The sequence below is a fragment of the Gloeophyllum trabeum genome, assembly GCF_000344685.1.
Source record: "Gloeophyllum trabeum ATCC 11539 unplaced genomic scaffold GLOTRscaffold_00003, whole genome shotgun sequence".
In the NCBI taxonomy this organism is placed as follows: domain Eukaryota; kingdom Fungi; phylum Basidiomycota; class Agaricomycetes; order Gloeophyllales; family Gloeophyllaceae; genus Gloeophyllum; species Gloeophyllum trabeum.
Window position 1 is genome coordinate 1,727,178 of NW_006920412.1, and position 25,053 is coordinate 1,752,230.

The window sequence follows — 25,053 nt, forward strand, 5'->3', positions numbered from 1 at the left end:
ACTGATAAGGTGATAAGAAAATTCATATATATTCGTTGTATCTACTCGATGTACTGTACGTGATTGCCCTTCGGGCAACCGACCGCCTGGGGCAAACGCGCTCGTCTTCCGTTTGCTTGGAATATTTCAACAATTTTTGGTAGGATTTAGCTACAAATATTATTCCGTCAATATATCTCAGCAGTTAAAAATCAAGTATTATATTGTAGAGTGCTTCTTTGCATCCCTAATATGGAAGGATCATATGTAGAAGCGCATGGGTACTTACTGGTCGGGTTGCGGTTGCTAATTTTACCAATGTAACGCGTAACGCCGGCTTTGTTACTTCGAGGGGTGCCATTTCAAGGTGTAACGCTGTGCGCCCGGTTGCTTACATACATAGACATACAGTACTACACTTACCAATACCTGGAGTATATCCCGTCAATAGGAACACCACGTATATATGAAATTAACTGTAGCTGGGTGATCTGGAGGTCGGACGGAAAGACGAGGGCCACACTGCCGCCGCGACAGCGAAACGGAGATCAGTGTGACGCAGAGTGCGATTACAGTAACCTGACCGTGTGATACCTTTATCCAACATGTATTAGTGGTCAACTTTCGTAGGATGAACAGTTATTTGCACACCTTCTCTAATCTCACCTGACGTCTCAGATGTCGCTATCATTCGTCATGAACTCGCTTTCGTCTAAATATAATGCGGTGATATTATGCTTCAGTCCAGGGCGATATTAGTAGTCGTCTACTCCGAGGTCTTCTTCTTGTAGTCTCTCGTCTGCCTCTCGCTTTGCAATGTTGTCATCAGCAAAGCGGCTGTTCTGTCGGAGGGGCCGCATCGGTGTCTCCAGACCCACGAAGGCGCATGGCGGTCAGCATCCCGTAAGGTGGAATTCTACCGGTGCCACCACCAAGCCTGCTGTGGGGAAAGTGGAAAGACTGTTATGGGGTTCCTGCATGGCTCTCAGTATTGGCGTGCTTGCGTACGAGAGGGAGCTCTTACCAGTGAGTGTTCACGATCCGCGAGGTAGGACTCCTCGTGCACGTGTGCGACGCTCCGGATTGCATTTTGTAGGGCTCGAAAAGGTCACCTGCAAATGATGACCCTCTTACATTCAACACCCAGTACGCTTCTCCGAATGAGCTTCAGCAGGCTATCCGAGAGCTCCGCGAAGCATTTCCAGAAGAGGGCCGAGTTACGACTGAGCCTGAAACCGTCAAAGACTACGGTTCTTCTGATAACTCGTATCACCCTTCTGCACCCCATGCAGTCGTTGTTCGTGCATACAGCACAGAAGATGTCGTCAACATTGTCAACATAGCACGCAAGTATAGGGTGCCTATAACCCCCTACGGAGGTGCTACCAGTCTAGAGGGACATTTTTCGGGTGTGCGTGGTGCGCTACTGGAGGCTCTGTCTCTCTCTGTAACTCTACCTTATAGTATGCCTCGCGCGACATTTGCATTGACATGAGCGGCATGGATAAAATCTTGGACATACATGGTTATATTCTTGTCCTGAGATCCTTCATCTCCACTTACTCACCCGTGGTCAGAGGACGACGGCGACTTGATATGTCAAGCTGGAGCCAAGTGGGAAGACATCAACGATACATTGAAGGAAAAGGGTATACCGCTGTTCTTTCCGGTATGTAGTTGATGCCAACCAGGAGTGGTTATACTGACCATACAAGTTGGACCCTGGGCCCGGTGCAGTAAGCTGCGCACCTTGAGATGTTATCACGAGACGAAATAACATATATTTCTCCCAGACTATAGGGGGTATGATAGGAACGGGTTGTTCAGGAAGTAGGTAGACTTACCATTCACACACATCCACGAAGCTGAACTAATGCGATTGATCAGCAAACGCGGTTAGATATGGAACTGCTAAAGGAGAGTGGTTTCTCAATGTTGTATGCGGAGTTATCTTCTTCAGACACTGCAGAAGTAGGTTTGACATGAGTCTACATAGACGGTGGTACTACCATCAGGAGAGGTCATCAAGACCCGTAGAAGAGCCAGGAAGTCATCTGCCGGTTTCGACACGACCAAAATATTCATCGGCGCCGAAGGGACGCTCGGTATTGTGACTGAGGGTTAGTGCGAGTAAGTTTGCAAGTGGGTTCACACGCTTATCACTTTGCAGCTACTCTGCGTTTGGCGCCCCTCATTCCAACTAGAGTGGCAATGGCGCAATTCCCGAACGTGGACAAGGCAGTCAGTGCCGTACAAGAGGCTCTGAACTCACCTTACGGGCCCCATCTCCGTAAGGGGTGCTATTCTCCGGCTGCCACTGTGTGATTTGCTGATCGACTCCGCAGAATGTGTCGAGCTCCTGGATGACAATAGTAAGCGCCCCGTTCGTCGTATAATTGCTGCATTAAAGATCGCTATTTAGTGATCAGGGCGATGAATGATGGTGGCATGGTAGCACGTAAACTCCCTGAGAAGGACACCCTCTTTTTCAAAATCCAAGGGGCTCCGCAAGCCATCAAGGAGACGGCTGATGTAGTCAAGGCCATAGTCAAGAAGCATAATTCTACCCAATTCGAGTTTGCAGCGACTGATGAAGAAGCCGACAACCTATGGCAGAACCGTAAATATGCATTGACTTCAACGCTCTCATGGATCCCAGGGGCCAGGGGTTGGACAACTGATGTCTGGTATGCTGGCCAGTCCGTTTGATTAGCATCCGGCTCACGCACTTGGGCACAGCGTGCCTCCCTCCTGCCTTCCCACACTGGTGTACGAGACCAAAAAGGATCTTGCCGATGCAGGTATCATCTCGACCATCGTAGGGCACGTCGGAGACGGTATTCGCTTTCCCTCTCTATTATTCATCTCAATTCATTGGTAGCGTTTCGTAGGTAACTTCCATGCGTTGCTTCTTTTCAAGAACGACGAAGAGTTACAGGCGGTTAGTGATGCCGTGCATCGTATGGTTCATCGTGCCATTGCTCTGGACGGGTCATGTGTGTAATATGACCGCCTATCTGTTTGTTCTGAAAGTTGAGTCTCTACAGGTACCGGCGAACATGGGGTGGGGGTTGGCAAGAAGGAGTACCTGAACGATGAGTTAGGTGAAGGCACTGTAGCCTTGATGAAGACGTTGAAGAAGGCTATAGATCCACTCAACATTATGAATCCAGGCAAGGTACAAGCAATATATTCTACCTCTGATTACACGATCTGAGATCTGTTCAGCTCTATCCGGACCAGCCGAAAGATCGGAAAGCGCAGTAAAGCAGCCATACGCTCAGTGGACTACCGGAAACCAGTCTATATGCTATATCGACTTCCCCTGCTTTCCAATTCGTGCCATATATGGATAGTGCACCAGTATAGCTTGGATTACATGTATTCCGGATGCCGTGAGAATGATGAATTTTAGCTTTTGTGGCATATTGTGGCAACCAATCATAGGAGTTGGATTCATGTGAATCGTGATTGTGATCGAACGATGTGGCGCACGCAGACTGCAACTCGGACATCGAGGCCTCCTGCCGTCACTGGACGACGCGTCCAACGACGAACCCGACTTCTCGGGGAACAGAATACTTCTTACCTGGTCTCACCGGAGATTTGAGCAATCGCGACGTCATGATAAAGTTATCAGTCCTGCACTTTAACGACGTTTATCGTGTTCGACCGCAGAAGGTCTCATCTTCAAGCGAGGAAGCCATCGATGTAACGCAGTTCTGTCAGCTAGTGGACGACATACGAGACCAATGGCCTAGAAGGGCAGATGGGGGCCGGGACGGACTCGTTCTCTTCTCCGGGGATGTGTTCTCCCCGTCGGTGGAGAGTTCAGTTACTAGAGGAAGCCACATGGTACGCAAAGAAGTTTGTGGCATATCGAGAGTCTGGCTCATGCCCTCCTCATTAGGTACCAGTCATAAACGAGATTCGGCCAGACATTGCGCTAACAGGTCCGCTGATAACACCACATATTGTTGCATTCACGAGTTTGATATCGGATATTTTTGCGACCGGCACAGGAAATCATGATTTTGACTTTGGTAGGGATTGCCACGGACTCTTGGTTCTAGGCAACCTTCGCAGCTCACTGTGAACACGATACGCGCAGGTTATCCCCACCTGTGTAAATTGGTCGAGAAAACAAGTTTCGTGAGTGTGACATCCCCACCATGACCGTGTCCTTCTCAGTCCTACTCCTCAGCCTTGGCTTTTAAGCAATATAGTCGACACCGAGAGATCGAGAGTGCCAGACCACCTGAACGAATTCGTTGTGGTAGAGCGATCAGGCGTACGCATTGGGATAATCGGATTAATTGAGAAGTATGTCCTTGGGAAACGCCCTCGAGTATGAAGCTTATGGAACAGGGAATGGATCGGCACTATCTCATCGTGGCCGCAGAACTTTCAATACAAAGACATGACGGAAGTAGGCATGTCTCTTTCCTGCCGCCTCCGAGATCCTGAAGGAGAATACAAATGTGATTTCATCATTGCTTTGACACATGCAAGGTACGTTGCACCAATGGATCAACTCGACTGATCTTAACAAACTGATTGTAGAGTACCGAACGTGAGGAGCCATTGTACTCGGTTAAGGTGAAGGCTAATGTGGGGGAAATCGTAGGATATAGCGCTGGCTCACGACCTGCTAGCATTATCGCCATCGGGCCAAATGGATAAAACCATAAGTGACAAGCAAGGGGTCGACCTCATCTTAGGAGGGCATGATCATCTGTACTATATCTCTCGCGGAGTAGACTCATGGGAGGGCTATGATCTTGAGCAGCACGTACTGGGGGCGGACGAAGATCGCGGTGATATATTGGTCGTGAAAAGCGGGACTGACTTCAGAGATTTGAGCGAGTTCGAACTTGAGTTGGTAGACACGCCTTCAGGCAGCGTCCGTCGCAAGGTGATCAGCAGCATTAAAGGTGAGATCTATCGATCTCAAATGATTGGGGAGAGGAGCTGAACACCCACTTCGCAGGACGAAGGCACGGGCCACAGCCGGGCTCCAAGCCTTCCGCACGATTGACAGAGATCCTCTCGTCCGTCCTGTCCAAAGTTTCAGACAGTCTGAAGAGTCCGGTTTGCAGGGCAACTGCACCTATTGACACTCGGTCTCAGTTCATTCGGATATCAGAGGTTTGTCCTTGACCATCATTGTTGATCATGGAATGGAGAGCTGAGATATACACTGATATGAACCAGTCAGCTTCGGGCAACTGGTTTGCAGACATTGTGCGGCATGCCTACGATGACGCGTTATGCCTCAAGGGTTACGGAGGCGCAGATGGTGCATTTATTTGCGCCGGAATGCTGCGTGGTGATAGTATTTATGGCCCAGGCGAGTAGCATAGGCCATCGCGCCCTTCGGCTGACGGTTAACTTTGTCATCCCAGGTATAATAACCCTGGGGGATATCTTGGAAATTCTGCCGTTTGAGGATCCGCTAGTCGTGCTTGAGCTGGACGGTGAAGCCATCTGGGCAGCACTAGAAGCATCGTTGGAGACTTGGCCTGCCCAAGAAGGGTGAGTCCACTCCATTACAACATACTATTATAGACCGTGATAAATTCCAAACATAGACGGTTTCCCGTCATCTCTGGTTTTCGCGTTTCCTGGGATTCTCGTCGCCCTCCTGGGCAACGCGTATTAGGCGTATGGCTACTACAAGAGGAACCGCTATCCGAGGATCAATTTGTAAAACTTTCCAAAGGAGGAGACGTACATCGTCCAGTGGAAGAGATCACTATAGAACGGAGGAAAGGCGGTCGTCAATACAAGATACTAACACGAGAGTACATGGCGCAGGGTCATGACGGCTTTCTTCCTCTCAAAGGACATAAGTACCTCATAGATGACGAGAACGGACAAATGATGAGCACCGTTGTCCGCAAATACTTACTGGGTAAGCCTGAACGAAGCACCCGGACTGTTGCCTGTCTGCTTATCATTTGGTCAGGTTCTCAATTCGTCAATAAGATGATACGCCAGGGTAAGGAATCCGACGCGTATCACCTACACTCGGATACTGGACGGATTGTCCGCAGAGAGAAGGCGCGAAAGGAGGAATCCAGCGGCAGGTCCAGAGCAGCGCACAACTGGCAGCACCTAGCGGACCTCGTCACGCACCGGTCTCGATCTAGAGAACATTACAAGAACCAGATCGGCATCTCCTCGAGGGAGCATATGAGTGAAGTCGACTGTTTCAATAATGAAACACTCAGAAGCTTGGATGGATCGGAAGACGATGGCGCGCAAGGGGACCTTCTGGTTGTACATCCTGAGGTTGACGGGCGACTTAAGGACGTTGGAAGAGGATAAATCGCATACGCGTTGTCATACTCACAGATGACGGTCATATTCGATGCTAGACCGAAAGTGGATGGTCATGCAAACTTTGCACTGAGAGAATGGCTAGAGCGGGAGAGTCGGTCCATTACTACACAGGCTTAGCAACAGAAATATAGACGGAATCTGTTTCTAGTATCATATTCAGTGTAGCGTGTAATCCTCCGCATAGGACATGCGCGGTTGATCTGGGCTTAGCGTCGCTGGCCATGAAGGGTCTGCATTCAAGATCTGGCTCAAGGTGTAAACACGTCAGCCAAGGGGTATACGCGTCTCAGTTACTCACTGGCTGTATACGTGCCGTAATCGTCTATGCCGATGTAGGCGCCTCTGGAACCACGATTGGGGGGGGCGGGTCTCCAGACAGATTTCTTCCGTAATGTGCCAAGACACCTACTGAAGAGCCCAAACCCGCACCGCCGAGTACAACTGACATCGAAAGGGGCATCCCTTACCTCAGTCCATACCGGAATATAAGTTCCCGGACTCACGATGAACTGCTCTTGCACGCTTCCAGAACAGAGCTGGAGTTAACACAGCGAACAGAATGGCTCCGATGGTGGAATGGTCATCAGCCCTTAATGAATCAGTCTTGAAAATAAGCAATTCCATTGAGTAAGGTATCGCCAGCAAGAATAGAGATGCTAAACACATTATATGCGGCAATGATTCTCCGACGGCGGAGACTCTCCTCGCTCGAATTCGAGGCTCGTACGTATTCGACCGCTCCACCACTTGCCGTACCTAAGTGAGTTGGTCCATGCGCTTCTTTCCTAAGAAAAGTTCAGCAGACACACCTATTGCTCCGCCTATCCACGTTGCGCGCAGAAACCGATTGACGGAGAAATGGGCTCTTCCTCGTTTATAAAGGACAGTAGCGGCGTAGACGGGAGGGGTCAAGAGGGAGAAGAGTTGATAACCTTTGGTCATAGACCGTCGCACAAGCACTTCTGTGTCGACCGCTCTCGCAGCGGCGAGCTCCCCGGGAGATGTCATGGTTAGAGTTAGACTCACGAGCTTGGTGGCGTGGGCTGGCCAGTGGCCACAACTCTATGCACGCGTCTTGCTCATCCGCCTGCCCTAAACTCACTGGCATTGGAGACGCGTAGCGCATGTGAGTGGCCGAAACATCTTCGTCACTCCCAAGCTCTTCTAGGTCGCCGTCACTCGCGTCGCTGAGGTCTCCTGTGCGATGTCTACTGTTACAATGACGGAGACGTATGATACGCAGATGATGGACTACTCGGGCGACATTGACATGCAAATGCAGGGCTCTTCTGACACCTGGTTCAACAATGATAGCAGCATGGCGGAGGATGGCTCAATGGACGAATCTGCTCAGGTCGATATTGGAGATGTCGAGATTGAGATGGAGGCAGATGCTGGTGAGAATGTCGAGTTCGAAATGATTGACGACGTAGAGAACGTCGCGGCGCCGGATGGCGGCTTAGTGGATGTCGAGGTTTACGACGTCTCCCGAGTACACTCGCCGGCTCCCATGGCACCAGACCTCCCCGATGCAATATTTCACGATGCAAATGTTGAAGAACCGTCCGGGATGTTCGGGGAAAATCCGACCGTTCCTTCCACGATGTCGCTAGCTGACAATCAGGACACGAATAGCACTGTGAATTGCCGACGGTCCTCGCAAGACCCTCGCCTATCCCCGCAGGCTGAAGGCGCGTCCCCCTCGCTAGTACAAAAGCCTCAAGATGCGCCGGGCTCTGCTGTATCGCAGTTGGAAATACTTTCAGCAGCAGAGAATCTGGGCGGAAGCATCTCCTCGTCCATTGCGGCGTCCACAGCGCACGACGCACACGGAGATGCCGTCGACGCTCATGAAGCTCGTGTTGCATCTGCAGACGATCCTCATAATGGCGTCGAAGCATCCAAGGTGGACCCGAACCCAGCAACAGTGGAGATTGTCGCATCCCCTGAGGAGACTTCCCCCCAAAACGTACCTCAGGAACAGGCAGAGGTCGCAGCGGAACTCGAGGCACATGCGCGTGACCGTGAAAGTGTAGACCCATTACTTCGGGCAAGCTCGGTCTCGGCACTACCTAGCGATCTACGCGAAACCACAGAGTCTGCTGACGGACCTTCCTTATCCTCTGCGGTCAATCCGCAAGATGTAGAGGAAGCGTCTGTCGTTCCGCAGGATGAATCTTCTGACATGGAGACTCATGCAGACATAACTGAACCACCGGCCGCGACAGGGGACTACGAAGCATCCAGGGCTGGACAGGATGATCCTCATCAGATATCTGAAGGAGTATACATTGACCCGCCTCCTGCTGTCCTCCTCGCTTTACCAGCGGGTTCCACGCCGTCAGAATGCTGCCTTTTCAATCAACCGTCCAGTTCGTCTGGGACTTCGAGCCCCGCCGAAGAGCATGACAGCGCGCCTGCTGATTATCTCTTGTTTTTGCACCAACGCCCGGTACTGTATTATGAGCCGTTGAGCGACGTCTTTGATGCTTTGAGGCGAGAGGAGCATTTGACATCCATCCCAGAGTTGATGACTGGCGAGTTGAGTCTTGATGCATATGACCTGCAACTTGTGATTTCAGAGGTAAGGCACCCCATGTCATCAATAGGTCCGTATCATTTACAGATGTCTTTCTCCAGGACAATGTCTTCGCTCGAGAGATCAGTTTACATGACCTCAACGCGCTGCATGATGGGTTTGGTCTTGCAGGCCCTCTACGTCTTCGATTGTCTTTCAGCGCGCCCAGGTTTATATTGCGATATCACGAACTTCGCGAACAGCTAGGGCGCTTGAACATTGAAGAAAGCGCACAACCTGCCAGTGAAGATAGTACGTAGTGATTATCATCCACAATATTCTGGTTGCTGATGCGGCCGTATCGATGTCCAGCCACTGACGGACTTCCGAACGCCCCCGTCACCCATCAGCAGGTAGACGAACCGCATAGTCTGGAACAGAACGATCCCGAAGACCCCGCGTTACAAGAACATAAAGGAAACGAAGAACCATTCACATTCCATCAGGCTTCCGGGTCGGGAGAGACACACGAGGACCAATATTTGGACGAGACACCGCAAGATCGAGAGGGAACTACAGGTATTGCTGCTTGCCTCTGCTGTTAGCTCTGTGAGATTGACGACGCTTTAGGAAAGACGACCACGGAAGGTAACTTCGCGGGGGGCGATGCTCTGCAAGCTTCCAGTGACCCCACGACGCTTTTGGAAGATCAGACCTACCAAGAGGAGCAAACGGATTCAGTCTCTAGTGCTACATTGGATGCAGACGCTATTCACGACGATCCCGATGCCGAAGAGGACGAAGAACTTGGTGGTGACTATGGTGCTTATGAGGAGTACGCAAATGCTAATGAGGATGACGATGAGAGGTTCGGTGAAGCGTTACCGGAGGAACTTGGAGGTACGGTTGACGTGGACGACGGCTTACCACCTGAGTATCACTCTTCCACACTTATCGAGCCTGGTGACGTGGTCGAAGGCGGCGAAGAGCCTTCTCTTCAGGGCAATGGGCCTCAGTCTCTGCTGCATAACCAAGAAACTTCAGGACATGGGGAGGAGGAAGTACCAGATGTTTCTGGGGAACTAGAGGGCGAGGATTTTGACGCTGGTCAAGATAACGAGACGTCCACGCATAGCAGTACGTGTCTGACATGCTCCGCTAGGTGAGATGGTACTGACCTACTTTCCAGATGAGCCACTTTCTGAAGATAAATCCAGATCCGCTTACCCTTCCGATCGAGACGACCTGGTTGATCCGACAGAAGATCCTGTTGTAGTCACCTACACTGAAGAACCCCCAGGTATGTGCGGCACCGTTTCCTGGGACTTGCCCGTAGTTTATAATGTTGTTCGTACCTAGATGTTCCTGAGTATCCTGAGAACGAAGAGCATCAAGATGTTGAGCGGGAGGAAGCAGCCAACGAGGATGACGAAACACAGTGGAATGAAGACCTGAGCGATACTGATGCGACATGGGACGCTGACCCAGACTCTGGTCCCCTGGAAGACGACCATGTAGTCTCTCACAAGCATTCCAAAAGAAGCTTTGACGAGTTGGAAGATGACTTCTCTGATGATGATGAGCAGTCTCCGACGTCCTCGCCCGGTCAGTCCCCCTGTTTCGATGGTCGTGGACATTATACTGACTATCGAGATAGAATCCAAGCGAGCACGTAAAGAGTAGGGTTTGCGGCCACGCCGTTATATGCCCGAAGCTGTGTTCTTTCAGCCGTTTTGTGCAAGTTCCTCCAAGATCGTGCTCCCCCCACAACGACCTACCGGCACAGTATGAAGGACAGCCGACGCGTTTGACATGTCTTACCATCTGATACCGCGTGGTCAAGCATTTCGCAGTATTTTACGACTGAGCATCAAGACATTTGCGAAGGCTAAGTAATTTCTTCTCGGTTCCGCAGGTTTACATTCTATTCCCCTTACCATGTGCACAACCTCCTTGTATGGGCTGTATCTCACTTGCATCTTGTTACTCACGTTTATAGGCCCTGAACGTCCTGAAGATCTGCAAGAGCATCGTGGGGGGAAGGGAACGAACCGTTTCACTGTAGAAAATATTTAATACCATACAATAACCCTGGCCCGGAGTCTCCGAACAGCTGGTGGAAATTGTCTTACATTATCGCTCGTCCAATATACACCACTCTGTATTGCATTACTTGGATGTCTATGTGTAGTCTATCCAGACCTCCTGATTTAAGAAAATTGGATAGTACAAGAAATGGGTCTTGATTGAACTCGGACCAGAATACCTGCGTTAAATTAACTAAACTGCTTCTGTCGAGCTCCCGCTCCCGCTTACTATGGCGGACGTTAATACCGCTCGTCTATGCACAGAGATCGTTGAGTCTCATTTCGGCCCTCTAACGGCGGTATGTGCTCTCCTGCAGCACGAGAGAATGGATGATTAACTCACTTTGGGTTAGAAAGTTGCATCTATCCTTCTCACAAGGGGCAGGTTGGGACTAGCCCAACTGGTGCGCTTCTCTGGTTTAAAGCCTCGAACAATTCGAGCATGCATAATTGTCCTGGTGCAGCACAATGTCCTCTGGCATGCTCATACCGAGGAGGAAGGAGAAGTGGTGGAGTTTAACATCCAGGAATGTTTGATTAGACTGAGATTTGGGAGATTTGTCTGGCAAACAGAAGTCCTTTTCGGCAAAGAGGTATGTTCACCTCGACTCAATTCACTCGCTGGTCTTTTACTTTTGTAGGCCGCAGCTGTGATACAGCTGCTGCTAGATCATGGTAAACTTCGGCGCCCCGAAATTATATCACGGTTATCAACTGCAGACCCCAAAAGTACTAGTAACCTATAAAATCGTACGCTATGGTCGGCATTCTAACACACACCGTTCAGGCTCCATGTCGTATTCACAAGCACTACATAAGCTCCTCTCTGGCTCGTACATCAAGCCCTCCACACTTTTATCCCATCAGTCTCCCCGCGACAAAAGAATCAAATACGAGGCTGAAGAGCGGGGAAAGCTGGTTGGCCTGCCAACTGCGAAGCAGCTCCGAGAGGCTAAGGAGGCGGCCACCGCGCGCCTAAAACGTGAGGAGGAAGAAGCGGAAAGAGTGGGCCTGGTGAGTCAGGTTCTAATTCTCGGATGAAATGATAATAGTGTAATGTTTAGTTTGTATAGAAACGAAAAGCGGCGGACCAGTTGAATCAGAGAAGTTCGTCAAAGGTATACCGTACATATTGTTTCTGACTTTTCGCATGCTGAGTCGCGAGTAGCGCAAGATTATCGAGGAGGACGAGGTAGATGTGGGTTACTCACGTCGTACATACGCTGTTGGCTGTGCTCATTTAGGACTCGTATTTAGGACGACGTCTACTTCCGTGTCAACTACGACAGGTACAACGTGCATATTCGAAATAAGGTGTGCATAGACTTTCGCTCGTATCTATGTGCCGGTATGGTGACGTTGGAGCGGGCAGCTCATCGAATCAGCCGTCCGGGAACGGTACAATGATGCAGCCGCATCTGTTATGCGAGCTGTACTGAAGACGACAGAAGGAAAGCAAGTCGACGTAGCTGAGCCTCGATCTGGTATGTTCCTGCCTCTTCTCTAACTCAGTGATCAGTCTAAACCGTCAATAGATCCGGTCTCCCTAGCCAGTATTGCGGAACATATACTAGACGAGGCAGAATTGTCTTCTGGCTTGATCCTCCCATCGTCACATAAAAAGCCCTCCGATATCGCTCTTATGAAAGATTATCTTGGTATGTTAGCGTGCGCGGACAATCCGACACCGGCGGGGCGTTCGGCCTCTTTCGTTTCGTTTGGAGGTTCCAAGGTCCAGGTGGAATTTGAGATCGTCGGTAGAAGGCTACGAAGAAGGGTTCTTGAGGCCGTTACTAGAGAACGTCACGGCGACGACGCTGTACGGATAGTGCGCCTACTTCTGGATAGAGGTAAGATGGATGAGAAACAGGTAGGAGTCGTTTGACACTCCCTTGGGTAGTGGTTCTGAGAGTCACCTCACAGATATCAAAAGTCGCCATGATGGCTCCCAAAGACGTCCGACCCCTTTTGTCGGCTCTGTCGGCGGACTCTCTAGTAAGTCTGCAGGAGGTCCCACGCAGCGCCGATCGAAATCCGACGAGGACGTTTTACCTCTGGTGCGTTGGTTTGACGTCTAGTAATAGCCTATCTAATACGCTCCAGGTATGTGGACCTCACAAAAGCTTATACGATGTTATTGGGCTTTCTGTACAAGTCCATATACAATATTGGCGCACGAAGACATGCAGAGGCACAAGAACCCAGCGTGAAAGCGGTGCTGGATAAGCGAGAACGAAGTGATGTTATGCAAGATGAGCGACTTCTCACAAGAGTTGAGAGAGAGATAATACAGGAATGGGAATCTAGAAGAGATAAGCTGACGGTGTTAGAGATGCGAGTCGAAGAGGCAGTATTTATTATTAGGGACCTAGGGATCCTAGGAATTGAAGACGAATGATTAACATATTTCATTGTCATCCCAGCCGCGTGGACACGAGAGCAGATATTCCGTCACATTGTGCTAGGTGTGAGTTTACTTCATATCGACGATGATTGCTTTTCCTCCCGACGCTACCGCAGCGTTAACAGACACGCGACCTGTCGTAGTCGGGTCTTTCGCGACAACAGCCCCATGGGCTTCATGAATATGTCCGAAGACGTGTAATCTACACGCAGGCAGGGTCTTTATTCTCGCGGCTAAGCGGGGACAGCCAGCATGCTTGCCCTTGCGCGTCCGGTCCAAGACCCGGTATGGCGGCGTGTGGGTGAGCAAGATGTCAGTGTTAGAGGGTATACGAGCATAGATGTCTGGAACAAAGTGGTTCCAAGGGATGTGAAGCCTTCGCTGGAGAATATATAATTCACGTACCGTCCGCCTGCCGGACAGTTTCATACTGGAACGCACCAACTGCATACAGTGGAGCAGCCTAGCATGCAGGCGTCAGTAGTACGCCCATAACCTGGGTCCGAGATTCTTACGCACTGGACTGCCGTACACCTTCCACCGCTTTCCACTGCTCGTGGCGAATTCGAAGAACTCATGTTGCAAGTAGCGTATCCCAGCTTCACTCACGGGAGTGCTTCGGATCAGTAACTGAGCGGCTTCCACGTCCTGCAGACGATTCATCATGGACACAAGGCGCCTTGAAGACACGATGGCCGCTCACCTGTTTCATTTCCTGCGTCCAGCCTTCATCTAAGCAAAGCTGATCTAATCTCAGAGGTTCGGATGTGAATGCAGGATTACGAGCGCACGTCGTGATTCCCGGCAATGATTCTGTTGGAACTTGGGTCAGATTTCTTCCCCAAGGGTGACACAACCTCAACTACTGCGAGAGTGTTCACATCTTCAGTGGATGGGGCATTTCCTTCAGCCAGTTCAGAGTAGTATTCAGGTCTGAGAGCGAGCCATAGCGGCACAAGTCTCCGGCATGGAGAAGGACGTCTCCAGGAGGAACAGGATATCTAGTACGGGAATGGGTGTCGGAGATACAGACAAACCGCGTCCAGAATGAACCAGGGTGAGGAAGGTGCTCGTCGTATTCAGTATAGACTCTAAGCGATTCAGCAAACGCAGTAGCCTCCGACGAGGTCATGGTAAAGGCGATTTCAAGCTCCGACGCATCCGCATCGTGAGCGCGTCGTGCATTTCGGTGCCGCCACAGACGCGCAGAGCACCTTGCCCTCCGACCACCACCTTTCCCTTCTCTTCCCCTTCAGATGGCTGTCCAGCTGAACAAAATTCTGTTTAGCTCGCGTCTGCGACACGTCTATGACGCCTGGAATGTGCGTTATCCTCGGCTTACAATTGCACCACGAAGTCTGATCTCCTGTCCATTTTCATCCAGAATGCCAGCGCGAACGATGATTACGGATCGTTAGCCAGCACAGACGCACTTCTCTTTGCTGCAGGAGACCCCGCGGGCGAGGATGAGCCTATCCGAAAAGGCACCGCTTTCCAGGTAAGTTCCACTCAGGTTTCCTTGGACTTCCTAGGACATCTTAGACCGGTCGCGTGTAGACGTGGTTATTGGGTTATGAGTTCCCATCAACGTTCATACTGTTCGAGAAAGATAAAATCTGGTTTCTTAGCTCCATGAAGAAAGGTGATGTTCTTCACAGACACGCTTTCAAGCTTACTAAACGGCGTGTCCCCTCCCAGCAAAAATTCTGGCCCAAATACAGAATGCTAACACACCCGTTCCCGTCGAGGTTCTCGCCCAAGCGAAACCGAACGAGCCCCCTACAGATGCTTTACCGAAGCTGGTCGAACGGTTCACCTCTCATCAACGTGTCGGCACTCTCCTCAAAGAATCGCAATCGGGGAAACTCGTCAATGAGTGGAATCAGGCGACAGCCGAATCATCGTCAAAACCGGAGATGTTGGATATAGCGCCTGCAGTAGCCACTCTCCTGGCTGTGAAGGATGAGGAAGAGCTCGTATGTCATATAAGTCCAGGTTCTCTCGACTATCCAATGCTCACATCCCGTTCAGAAAATCATCCGCACCGCCGCTAATCTTACTTCGACACTCATGACTCATCATATAGCAGTAAAATTGGAGACTATCCTGGACCGAGAAGCCAAAATATCCCATGAACAATTTGCCGCACAAATTGAGATGCGCCTGGGGTCCGGTGAAGGCGATAAAGCAAAAGGTCCCGATATGAAAGTATGGAGTAAAGGTCGCCTGACAGACGTGAGTGTTCGGGAACAGGGCGTCATGCATGAAATCTTACAATGTGCACAGGTCGACTGGCAGTCGACAGAGTTCTGCTATTCCCCAATCATCCAATCTCGATCTTCCAGTTCTGGCTATGACTTACGATTCACTGCTGAGTCGACTGAGGATAACATCGCTCACGAAGGTGTCATCTTAGTGTCCGTGGGCATGCGGTATAAGGGATACTGCGCCAACTTGGGGAGGAGTTTCATTGTCAATCCGACCAGGGTCAGGAGCAGCTAGTCCAGTTTCTCTCGGACGAATACGCTGACGTCGTCACAACATTGCAGGAGCAAGAGGCTATCTACGGCTTACTAGTATCCTTACAGACGTCACTACTGTCATTCATCAAAGAAGGTGTGACGGCCCGAGACGTCTACCAGCATGCACTCTCTTTCGTAAAGGAGAAGAAGCCCGAGCTGGAGAAGCACTTTGTGAAGAACATTGGATTCGGAGTGAGTGGCATTTTCGTCCCCGTCGGCTGACGACATTCGATTGAATCATATGTGCCTAGATTGGCATGGAATTTCGCGATTCCACCTATCTCATTTCTCCCAGAAATGGCCGGCCGCTGAAGGCGGGGATGACAATCAACCTCGTTCTGGGATTCTCAGAACTTCAAGAGGATGGCGGAAAGAAGTAGGTCGTCGTACTTGAAATTCCAGTTGCGTCTAGATGACTGAGCACAATGTTTTTGTTGGATCCAGATACGCTCTCCAACTTGCTGATACGATCTTGGTTAACCAAGAGAAGAGCACGCTGCTGACCGAAGGAGTCAAGGCACCCAAAGAGACATTATTCTTCCTTAATCCCGCCGACGGAGATGAAGCGAAGCCTTCTGGCAAGGAGGCCAAGAAGCCACCAGCAAAACCCGTGGCGAATGGGCATGGGTCACCTGTGAAGAACAAGACTGCCGGCGGGAAGGTGCTCCGTAACAAGACTCGGAGACAGGAGGAAGAGCTTCAGTCCACGCTGGCTCGGATAATGGAACACCAGCGCGAATTGCATGCACAGCTTCAAGCGGAAGGACTAGCCAAGTACTCCGAAGGCGGAGGAGGCTCTGGTGGTAAAGAAGGCAAGACTTGGAAACGATTCCAGAGTTACAAGGGAGAAATTGCTCTACCTCGAGAGGTTGAAAATCTGCGCGTAAGTCATGTGCGAGGTAAATGTACTGCTCGACTGGCATTGACATGTATTCCCAGATTTATGTCGATCGCAAGGCGCAGACCGTCATCCTCCCTGTCTATGGTTTCGCTGTTCCGTTCCACATCAACACTATCAAAAATGTCAGCAAGAATGACGAAGGTGACTATACGTACCTACGCATCAACTTCCAAACGCCTGGTCAACTGGCAGGTAAGAAGGAAGATACGGTAAGCCTGTTGTCTTAGGCGTCGCGTCTCTAGGCGCTGAATCGTCGATTCAGCCCTTCGAAGATCCAGATGCGTCGTTCATACGTTCCATGTCTTACCGGTCTGCGGATGGACATAGATTTGACTCAATCGCGAAGCAAATCACAGACTTGAAAAAGGAAGTGAACAAGCGCGAGCAACAAAAGAAGGAAATGGCGGACGTCATTGAGCAAGACACCCTGGTAGAGGTCAAGGGTCGCCGACCACAGAAGCTTCCGGAAGTTTTTGTACGACCAGCCCTGGACGGCAAGCGTTTGCCGGGGGAGGTGGAAATCCATCAGAACGGTCTGCGATACCAGTCACCTGCTAGTTCGCAGAAGTTAGGTATGTGATCGTCTTTTCGCTATTTACCTGCTGGCTGAGATTGGTGGCTTGCAGATGTGTTGTACAGTAATATCAAGCATCTGTTCTTCCAGCCATGCGATCACGAACTGCTTGTCATTGTCCACATTCATCTCAAGGCGCCGATCATGATTGGCAAACGCAAAGCCTGGGACGTGCAATTCTTCCGCGAAGCCTCTGACGTCCAGTTCGACGAGACAGGAAATCGGAAACGAAAGTACCGGTACGGGGACGAGGACGAAATTGAGATGGAGCAGCAGGAGCGAAAGCGGAGGCAGATGCTCAACAAGGAGTTCAGAATGTTCGCCGAAAAAATCGCCGAGGCTGCGACTGCATCGGTAGGTTTCTCTCTTCACAGAGTGACTAATTTTATTGACGCATCTTCCAGACCGGTGACACGCTAGAACCTGACATTCCGTTCCGAGAGCTGTCCTTCGAGGGCGTGCCGTTCCGGACGAATGTCCGACTGCAGCCCACGACGGAGTGCCTTGTGTACCTATCAGATCCACCATTCCTCGTTGTCACTCTGAGCGAGATCGAGATTGCATCACTAGAGCGTGTGCAGTTCGGCCTCAAGCAGTTCGATCTGGTCCTCATCTTCAAGGATTTCACGAAACCTCCTCTCCATATCAATTCGATTCCGAGCGCGCAGCTCGATGATGTGAAGAACTGGTTAGAGTAAGTGAGAGGCTTGTTCTGTTGTACTAGTATGCGCGTCTTACATGCTGGGACGCAGCTCGGTCGATATCCCGCTCAGCGAGGGCCCCGTCAATCTTAACTGGGGACCCATCATGAAGACGATCAACGAGGACCCCTATGATTTCTTCCAGCAAGGCGGATGGAGTTTCCTGGGCGGTGCCACGGGCGGCGAGGTACGATGCGTAGCCATTCTGCTGGGGAGACGTGTGAATTAACCGCTGGGCGTTGCGCACAGAGCGACAAGGAGGAATCCTCGGAGGAAGAGTCCGAGTACGAGGAGGAGCCGGCGGAGTCTGATTACTCCGAGAGCGAGGACGAGGAGAGCGACTACGGCGACTCTGCTGGGAGCGACGAGGGCAGCGGGTCTGACTTTGACGACGACAGTGACGGGGACGATTGGGACGAACTGGAGCGCAAGGCGGCGAAGTGTAAGTCGTTCCTCTCGTGTCTCGTTGGCAGCAGTGAGACTCATTTCCGTTGGATGTTATAGCGGACCGAAAGCGCGCGGAGGAGGGACGTGGGGCAGACTCTGACGATTCGGACGCGAAGCCGAAGAAGAAGGCGCCTGCGAAGACGAACGGGAAGAGCAAGGCGCGGCGTTGAATCTTTGTGTCGAGTACGCGTCGGCGTGGCTGTTTGGGATTTACTGTATCTTTATCGTAGCTGTCTTCATATGCTATCTCGTTTTGACTGCGTTATGCTCGTCAGAGGTGTGGACGGGAACACTGCCGTGCGTACGTCTCGAGAAAAGGGGATACAGCTGGGCACCAGACCTTGGCTCGTGCAGCCCATTGACCAGGAATTTCCGAATGTCCTACCTAGGGTGCTGGTGTCAAAACAAGCAAAGGCTCCATCTTCGTGTATATTCCCGTATTATAGAATACATATGCGATAAAAAGAAAAACCCTAGTGCTACATCAGAGATCCTATATATTCGTGAAGGTGTCGTGGATAAGGAGAGGCAGCGTCCGTCCTCGTGTAGGCATACTGGGAGACGGCAGCAGAAACGTATGTGTCCGTGTTGACCGAGTATGAGTATTATGATATGGCGGTATTAGCCCAGCTCTAGGGGTAGGGCGTTTGCGATATGTTCGTCGCGGGTCTGGTCTTCTCGAGCATCCAGCGGAAGAGGTCGGGATTATTGTATGCGTATGTCCAAGAGTCGTGTTCGGTGTCTGGGTAGCGCGTAAAGTGCACCTCGTCGGCGCCGGCGTCGCGGAGGGCGCGGTGCATCTCGACGCTCTCCTCGATCGGGATGATCGGGTCGCTCTCGCCGTGGTGTATCCTGCCGGGGGGGGGGGGGTGGATTAGACGGACACCTTGAAGTGCTGGCAATGCTTACCAGTGGGGGACGTGCGCGATGGACTTGGCGAGGGCGGGGTCGGCGCCGCCGCAGATGGGGGCGAGCGAGGCGAAGCGGTGGGGGGCGCGGAGGGCGAGGGCCCAGGTGCCGTAGCCGCCCATGGAGAAGCCGGTGACGTGGACGCGGTCGGGGTCGACGGCGTAGGTGAGCAGGAGCTCGTCGAGCAGGGAGGAGAGGACGGCGGGGTTCCAGCCGTAGCCGTGGAGCATGTCGAGGGAGGGCGAGGCGGTGATGAACTGTTCCGCGGCGAGCGTGCAGGCGGCGGGGGGGACTGGGTGCGCGGAGAGGTCGGCGGGGTCGGGGATCGGGCGGCGGGAGCTGAAGCGCGTGGCTTTGGGGATGTGGATGGCGGGGGAGGGGCAGCCGGCCTTCCACTTGTCGTAGCAGAGGACGAGCTTGGGGATGCCGTGGCGCAGGGAGGCGTAGGACTCGTTGAGGCCGCGCTGGGACTCGCCGGCGCCGTGGAGGAAGAGGATGAGCGGCCACGTGCGGGCGGGGGAGGAGGCGTAGGCGGGGGGCAGGGAGAGGAAGTAGTCGTAGCCGAAAGGAGCGGCGGAGATTGTCTGTCTGTGGTAGTTGAAAGAGATGTGGGACGTGGCGGAGAAGGGATGGCCGGGGTCGAGGGACGGGCCGTCTGCCATGTTTGAGACGGCGACTGCACGGGTCCGGCTTTTATAGGTCTGGGGAGAGGATTAACCCTGGCCCTCCTCCGACACGATCCTTGATCCGGGCGGGCGTTGCCGGCGCGGGCGTTGCCCCCGGGCCTGTGCTCCGTCCCAAAGCCGCGATCATGTCTTCATCCACGCCCGCTCGCGCGCTGCTGCGAACACGCACCCGGCGCGGGCTCTCGACCGTCCACAGGCGTCCGCCCGACCCGGTCCCCTCGGCGCTCGCTGCGCTCCTCGAGAAACACTCCCAGCGCCCGCCCACGCCGCTCACCCTCGCGACCCTGCTCTCGCTCGGCCGCCCCCCGACGCCCCGCTCCGTCCTCAAGTCTGTTTCCTATGCCCAGGCAGAGATCCCGCGCCGCATGGCCCAGCGCGTCATGTCCCTCCAGGCTCTGCCCTTTATCGTCGGCACGAACCCGTTTGTGGCACGCGTCCTCGAGGGCCACCGCACAAGCTTCCTCTGGCTCGCCTCCCAGCCCGCCGTAACCTCCCTCGAGGAAAACGCACAGTTTACCTCCCAGCTCGAATCCTTCGTCCAGAGCCACGCAAACGACATCCCCACGCTCGCCAAGGGGTGAGTCTCCCGCCGCCCTCGCTCAGGGACTGACCCTTACGAGCCAGGGCATGTCCAGCTTCCAAGAATGCACGCGTTACATGTCCCCGACCCAGATCAGCAACTTTCTAGACGGTGCCATCCGCAACCGTATAGCCGTCCGCCTCATTGCTGAGCAGCATATCGCTATCTCGCGCGCCCTGAGCGCTCCCGAGCAAACTTCGGACCGCATAGGCGTGGTTGATCTTGCCCTCTCTCCCGCGCGAATGATCAAAATGTGCGGGTCGTGGGTCGCAGAGCTGTGTGAAGCCACTCTAGGTGCAAGTCCTGAGCTTGTTCTGGACGGGCACGTTGATGCCACCTTTGTGTGAGTGAGCTCCTTCATAGTTCCTACGCGTCCCTTTATACTGTCTCGCCAGCTACGTTCCCGTCCACTTGGAATACATCGCCACGGAAATACTGAAAAACTCCTTCCGAGCCACCGTAGAGCATCACTACAAGCAGCACGGCACGTCCTCCCGCACCCCCCTGCCCGCCGTCCGCGTGACCATCTGTCCCTCCCCGAAAGTCGACGGCCGATCTCACATTGGCATCAGGATCCGCGACCAGGGCGGCGGCGTCTCCCCTGCCAACATGGCCCGCATATTCTCTTACGCGTTTACGACTGCCGACCGGAGCACCGGGCGCGAGGAGATCGGCGGAGGCCCGTATGCCGCGCAGCAGGTCGGGGGCAGCGCGGCGGTGGGCGGGGGGAGCACGAATCTATTTGAACAGATGACGGGCAAGGGCTTGCAAGTCGGGATGGGGACGATTGCTGGCTTGGGGTACGGCCTTCCGATGAGCAGGCTGTATGCAAAGTATGTGTGTAGGCGACCTTGGCGTGTTTGGAAGGCCTGACATGCACGCAAGGTATTTTGGCGGCTCGTTGGATCTCTTCTCCCTTGACGGATGGGGTCAGTGGACTTGGCTCGTCCGAGTTACTTCCCCGCTGATCCCAGTGCAGGAAGCGACGTCTTTGTGCAGCTCAAATGTCTCGATGAAGCGGGCGATGTGGAGATCTGATCGCATTACACGGCGTGTAGCGAGGATGGGATAACGCCAGAGGCGAGTACTACAAAAGTTCTGTCTCCCGAGTATCTTTCTAAACTGGCATCAGACCGCTCCTCGGCTCGCTCGTGGTCCGTGCAGCGACTGCGCCCACAAGCGCCGTCACGACGCGCATGTCAGCAAATCGAGCAGTAAGTCTCCTTGCATTTTTTTCTGTACTCTATGCTGCTTTGTGATGACGACGAGCAGAAGTATGACAAGCGTATCGTAATGCCCAGGAGAGGTGATGGAGGCGTAGATAGAAATTTTGTACAATAGGTCCACCTGTCGTAGTATCCAGTACGTCCGCGTCTTTCCCCCGGACTGCCACCTGCCGCACGGAACAACCCAAGCGCGGTTGCCTCTGCGCCCTCCAAAGGACCCCTAGTTATCCGGGATGACATCTGCGATGAGCGTCCCCGTGTACGAGCTGCCCACCGTGCCGGTCGTGCAGCCGCCGCACCTCGAGGGCGATGCGTCCCTGGCCACCGAGATCCTCCCGGGCCCGCCCTCGCTGACCGCGGTCAGGCAGAGCGGGCTCGCGCACCGGCGCGACCCCAAGAAGCCGGGCGTGTCCTACCTGCCCGCGTCCGACCCCGGCACGACGTACAGCGGGCACAGCGTCGCGGCCATGACGTCCGCGCTCGAGACGGACGGCGCGCCCAAGCGCAAGCGGGCACGGGTCGATAAGGGGTGAGTGCGCCGTGCGCCGCTGGGATGCTGGGATGCTGCTGACGGTCTGCTTGGTTTGTCTTGCTCTGTGCTGGTGATTGTGTGCGGCCCGTGCGGTGGGTGTTGTCGCGCGTGTCGACCGCATCCGCGTCGCCTCTCTCGCGCGTGTGTCCGTGTCCGTGTCCGTGCGGGACGCTGCTGGTGCCAGGTCCGCCGCGAACCGCGCCCAGCGGGCGTCTGCGCGCAACGTGAACGCCGCGCCGTCGTTTTCGTCGGACGCGGCGCTGGGCGCAAAGTCCGCGCCGTCGTCGCCGCCGCTCGTGCCGGACTCGGACTCGGCGTCCGTGCAGATGGACGCGGAGCCCCTGCCGCCGCTCTCGCGGTCGAATTCGCTACTCAACGTGGACGAAACTGTTGCTAATGGGAAGGGCGGGAAGAGGGAGAAGGGGAAAGGTAAGGAGAAGGAAAAGGCGGGGCTCAGGGTGAAGGAGGAGCCGGTGAACGTCGCGCTGCCCCCAGCGGACCAGGCGGTATGCGGTCAAAACATCTCGCAAACAAAATCCCTCTGACGTTTCGATAGCCTAACGAAGACCACTGTTCTTCATGCCGGTCTCTCGGGGCGCTCGTATACTGCGACGGGTGCCCGCGGGCGTTCCACCTCTGGTGCCTCAACCCGCCCATGGAGCCGGGCGACCTGCCCGAGGGGGACGCGAGATGGTTCTGCCCCAATTGCAGTATTCGCCAGGTCTGCTTACTACTGCCGTTGCGTTTTTCGCGACACGAGAGTGACGTTCGTTCGTGGCACGCAGAATCCGCCCCCGCAGCCGCCGCCCTCGGTTTTGGCGCCCGTCATACAGCAGGTGCAGACGAGCATACCGATAGAGTTCCAGTTGCCGGATGATATTAGAGGGTTTTTCAAGGATGGTAAGAATGCATGTCAGCTTGGACGGACTTGTGGCTCACTATACTGACAGTGGCGAGTAACGCAAGAGGGGGATATGTCGATGCATCGGAGATCAAACAGCCTCGTCTAAAGTACGTACTTTGCCGCGGATATTGGAACGTTGCTCTTATATCACTTTTCAGTCGGCACGGACAGCTCGAAGATCGGGATCCGTATCGATTAAAAGACCGAAACGGTGCTCCCGTTCTGTGTTTCCGTTGCGGCATGTCCGCTCTGCCAGATGACGCTGCCGCGCACTCTCCTGCGGTGAAGCGAGCCCGAAAATTATCAGGCGCTGACTGCAAAGCCGGCGTCTGGAAGAGTATCGTGTCCTGCGACTATTGTGACCTGCACTTCCATCTTGACTGCCTTGATCCGCCATTACCTTCGATGCCGTCCTTTGGGAAGAAATGGATGTGTCCTAATCACGCGGAACATGTTATTGTGAGCGCCATACTCTTTCCCTTGTCGTACATGTCTTTATATCGGTCTGCAGCAACCAAAGCGGCGTATACCTAAGCATAATGCACCACCCATAGATATCTCGAGACCAAACCAGTGGAATAATGGGAATATTGAAATAATCCAATCTGAACCTGTCTCGGCTGTCCCGAAAGTGTCAGTGGACGAGGTCATGATCAACGGGCGACGGTACAGAGTTCCAGAAAAGGTCGTTGTGCTTGACTTTTGGAACAAGGTCAAGAATCACGGCCAGCATCGAAGGTGAGTCAGGTCGTTCGGACGGGGAGCGTGAGTCTTATCACGGCTAGCAGAGAATTCGAAATACCTAGCACGGCTTCGTCTCCTCTAACAACCCTCAGCGAACTTGACATGGACGACACTGCGTCTAGCCATCCTAATACAGCGCAGCCTGACGAGGAAGACATCAGAATAGCCGAGGTATGAGCTCCTTGCCTACAGGTTAAAATTCGCCCCTTAACTGTCTCCGAAAGCTACTATGCGGTCTGAGGGTGACTGCACCACAAGCCGGCCAAGGTTCGTTCACGGTTGAGAAGCATGATGCAGGCTCGAGTGCAGTCAATGGCAACGCTGGGGATGCAAGTAAGCGGCGGCGTACTGCAGGCCCTTCACATAAAGCTGCGGCAGAAAAGCCACCAGCGCCTAGAAGGACTGAACGTAGAAATGCCCGCGCAAGTGCTCCCAGTAATGTGAATGAACTGCCAAAGCTTGAGCAGGACGATGTTCGTAGATTCTTTTCCAAGATTTGTGGGAAACTTACGCAGTTGTCTGGTAGACGGATTACCTTCCAACCGCCGGCCCTAGTAAAGCACAACACGCTCCGGCCCCTCAGAAGACTTCACCAGAAGACGGTGAAGGCTCTGCGCGACCGCGACGTTCAGGGCGTGTACCTCAGCCTCGCAGAAAATCCCCTATTCCCACTCGTCTCGCCAGCCGGGAGTCTTTCACAGCAACGTCCGAAGGCAAACCGACACCGTCCGAGAAACCCCTGGCGAAATCCACGCCTCCCGCTCCTCCTGCGGCACCACCATCAATGCCAACCTCCTCGATATCTGAAAACCCTCAGCCACAGCCCCCTAACAGCCAATCCCTGAAGATCCGACTACCACGATTAAATGCTATCGGTTTGTCCTCCAATCCTGCACCCCCCTCCGTTTCCGCGCCGCTGTCACAACCGTCCACGATTAATTCCGCCGGACGCCCTGAGCGGCACAAAGCGCCGGCGAGCGAGAGTCGGGCCCGC

At 53.3% G+C, this 25,053-nt stretch overlaps 10 protein-coding genes across 10 annotated transcripts; 7 read left to right on the forward strand and 3 right to left on the reverse strand.

The window, feature by feature from the left end:
- Positions 1–957: 957 nt before the first annotated feature.
- GLOTRDRAFT_126740 (uncharacterized protein) lies at positions 958–3,246 on the forward strand (the record flags this gene model as incomplete). Its single annotated transcript, XM_007865295.1, has 15 exons — positions 958–1,005; positions 1,076–1,390; positions 1,444–1,504; positions 1,557–1,648; positions 1,695–1,715; positions 1,773–1,809; positions 1,867–1,916; positions 1,976–2,099; positions 2,150–2,269; positions 2,325–2,351; positions 2,402–2,666; positions 2,719–2,816; positions 2,871–2,975; positions 3,027–3,157; positions 3,208–3,246. 15 exons carry the CDS (start codon positions 958–960, stop codon positions 3,244–3,246), a joined length of 1,533 nt encoding a protein of 510 aa, XP_007863486.1.
- A 357-nt stretch (positions 3,247–3,603) lies between these two features.
- Positions 3,604–6,309, forward strand: GLOTRDRAFT_104166 (uncharacterized protein; the record flags this gene model as incomplete). Its single annotated transcript, XM_007865641.1, has 12 exons — positions 3,604–3,834; positions 3,890–3,932; positions 4,002–4,022; positions 4,091–4,131; positions 4,184–4,302; positions 4,348–4,495; positions 4,607–4,913; positions 4,970–5,127; positions 5,194–5,329; positions 5,385–5,514; positions 5,571–5,893; positions 5,948–6,309. 12 exons carry the CDS (start codon positions 3,604–3,606, stop codon positions 6,307–6,309), a joined length of 2,019 nt encoding a protein of 672 aa, XP_007863832.1.
- Positions 6,310–6,646: 337 nt separating this feature from the next.
- Positions 6,647–7,332, reverse strand: GLOTRDRAFT_36507 (uncharacterized protein; the record flags this gene model as incomplete). The annotated part of the gene is made up of 4 exons (XM_007864723.1): positions 6,647–6,765; positions 6,828–6,927; positions 6,989–7,080; positions 7,134–7,332. 4 exons carry the CDS (start codon positions 7,330–7,332, stop codon positions 6,647–6,649), a joined length of 510 nt encoding a protein of 169 aa, XP_007862914.1.
- Positions 7,333–7,465: 133 nt separating this feature from the next.
- On the forward strand, positions 7,466–11,081 carry GLOTRDRAFT_136999 (uncharacterized protein). The gene is made up of 7 exons (XM_007865296.1): positions 7,466–8,908; positions 8,965–9,154; positions 9,215–9,421; positions 9,473–9,979; positions 10,032–10,142; positions 10,202–10,447; positions 10,500–11,081. Exons 1-7 carry the CDS (start codon positions 7,529–7,531, stop codon positions 10,523–10,525), a joined length of 2,667 nt encoding a protein of 888 aa, XP_007863487.1. The 5' UTR covers positions 7,466–7,528; the 3' UTR covers positions 10,526–11,081.
- A 78-nt stretch (positions 11,082–11,159) lies between these two features.
- Positions 11,160–13,327, forward strand: GLOTRDRAFT_36462 (uncharacterized protein; the record flags this gene model as incomplete). Its single annotated transcript, XM_007864717.1, has 11 exons — positions 11,160–11,228; positions 11,283–11,522; positions 11,571–11,658; positions 11,717–11,943; positions 12,003–12,047; positions 12,098–12,127; positions 12,187–12,243; positions 12,302–12,413; positions 12,465–12,799; positions 12,853–12,986; positions 13,033–13,327. 11 exons carry the CDS (start codon positions 11,160–11,162, stop codon positions 13,325–13,327), a joined length of 1,632 nt encoding a protein of 543 aa, XP_007862908.1.
- A 75-nt stretch (positions 13,328–13,402) lies between these two features.
- On the reverse strand, positions 13,403–14,465 carry GLOTRDRAFT_104169 (Metallo-dependent phosphatase; the record flags this gene model as incomplete). The annotated part of the gene is made up of 4 exons (XM_007865297.1): positions 13,403–13,677; positions 13,849–13,971; positions 14,004–14,059; positions 14,215–14,465. 4 exons carry the CDS (start codon positions 14,463–14,465, stop codon positions 13,403–13,405), a joined length of 705 nt encoding a protein of 234 aa, XP_007863488.1.
- An 84-nt stretch (positions 14,466–14,549) lies between these two features.
- GLOTRDRAFT_57038 (SPT16-domain-containing protein) lies at positions 14,550–18,779 on the forward strand. Its single transcript, XM_007864848.1, has 16 exons — positions 14,550–14,655; positions 14,718–14,831; positions 14,891–14,975; positions 15,032–15,309; positions 15,365–15,568; positions 15,620–15,820; positions 15,883–16,047; positions 16,107–16,231; positions 16,300–16,738; positions 16,795–16,965; positions 17,019–17,328; positions 17,383–17,684; positions 17,735–18,024; positions 18,083–18,218; positions 18,281–18,473; positions 18,536–18,779. The coding sequence occupies exons 1-16, from the start codon at positions 14,590–14,592 to the stop codon at positions 18,646–18,648; spliced, it is 3,192 nt and encodes a 1,063-aa protein (XP_007863039.1). The 5' UTR covers positions 14,550–14,589; the 3' UTR covers positions 18,649–18,779.
- Positions 18,780–18,858: 79 nt separating this feature from the next.
- Positions 18,859–20,049, reverse strand: GLOTRDRAFT_137002 (alpha/beta-hydrolase; the record flags this gene model as incomplete). Its single annotated transcript, XM_007865298.1, has 2 exons — positions 18,859–19,330; positions 19,388–20,049. The coding sequence occupies 2 exons, from the start codon at positions 20,047–20,049 to the stop codon at positions 19,111–19,113; spliced, it is 882 nt and encodes a 293-aa protein (XP_007863489.1). The 3' UTR covers positions 18,859–19,110.
- A 149-nt stretch (positions 20,050–20,198) lies between these two features.
- On the forward strand, positions 20,199–21,691 carry GLOTRDRAFT_114719 (alpha-ketoacid dehydrogenase kinase; the record flags this gene model as incomplete). The annotated part of the gene is made up of 6 exons (XM_007865299.1): positions 20,199–20,650; positions 20,709–20,996; positions 21,049–21,352; positions 21,404–21,486; positions 21,539–21,582; positions 21,633–21,691. The coding sequence occupies 6 exons, from the start codon at positions 20,199–20,201 to the stop codon at positions 21,689–21,691; spliced, it is 1,230 nt and encodes a 409-aa protein (XP_007863490.1).
- A 1,010-nt stretch (positions 21,692–22,701) lies between these two features.
- GLOTRDRAFT_57044 (uncharacterized protein) lies at positions 22,702–25,049 on the forward strand (the record flags this gene model as incomplete). The annotated part of the gene is made up of 9 exons (XM_007864849.1): positions 22,702–22,917; positions 22,968–23,132; positions 23,197–23,311; positions 23,362–23,422; positions 23,474–23,774; positions 23,827–24,053; positions 24,104–24,230; positions 24,284–24,532; positions 24,586–25,049. Coding segments are annotated over exons 1-9 (1,887 nt in total), but the record flags the coding sequence as incomplete, so codon positions are not given.
- Between the last annotated feature and the right edge of the window lie 4 nt (positions 25,050–25,053).

Coding starts and splice junctions, on each gene's coding strand:
- GLOTRDRAFT_57038 (XM_007864848.1), top strand. CDS start 14,590: ATGGCTGTCCAGCTGAACAAAATTCTGTTTAGCTCGCGTCTGCGACAC. Junction 16,048..16,106: donor TGAAGAACATTGGATTCGGA/GTGAGTGGCATT, acceptor ATATGTGCCTAG/ATTGGCATGGAATTTCGCGA. Junction 16,966..17,018: donor CAGGTAAGAAGGAAGATACG/GTAAGCCTGTTG, acceptor TCGTCGATTCAG/CCCTTCGAAGATCCAGATGC.
- GLOTRDRAFT_136999 (XM_007865296.1), top strand. CDS start 7,529: ATGTCTACTGTTACAATGACGGAGACGTATGATACGCAGATGATGGAC. Junction 9,422..9,472: donor AGATCGAGAGGGAACTACAG/GTATTGCTGCTT, acceptor ACGACGCTTTAG/GAAAGACGACCACGGAAGGT. Junction 9,980..10,031: donor CGAGACGTCCACGCATAGCA/GTACGTGTCTGA, acceptor CCTACTTTCCAG/ATGAGCCACTTTCTGAAGAT.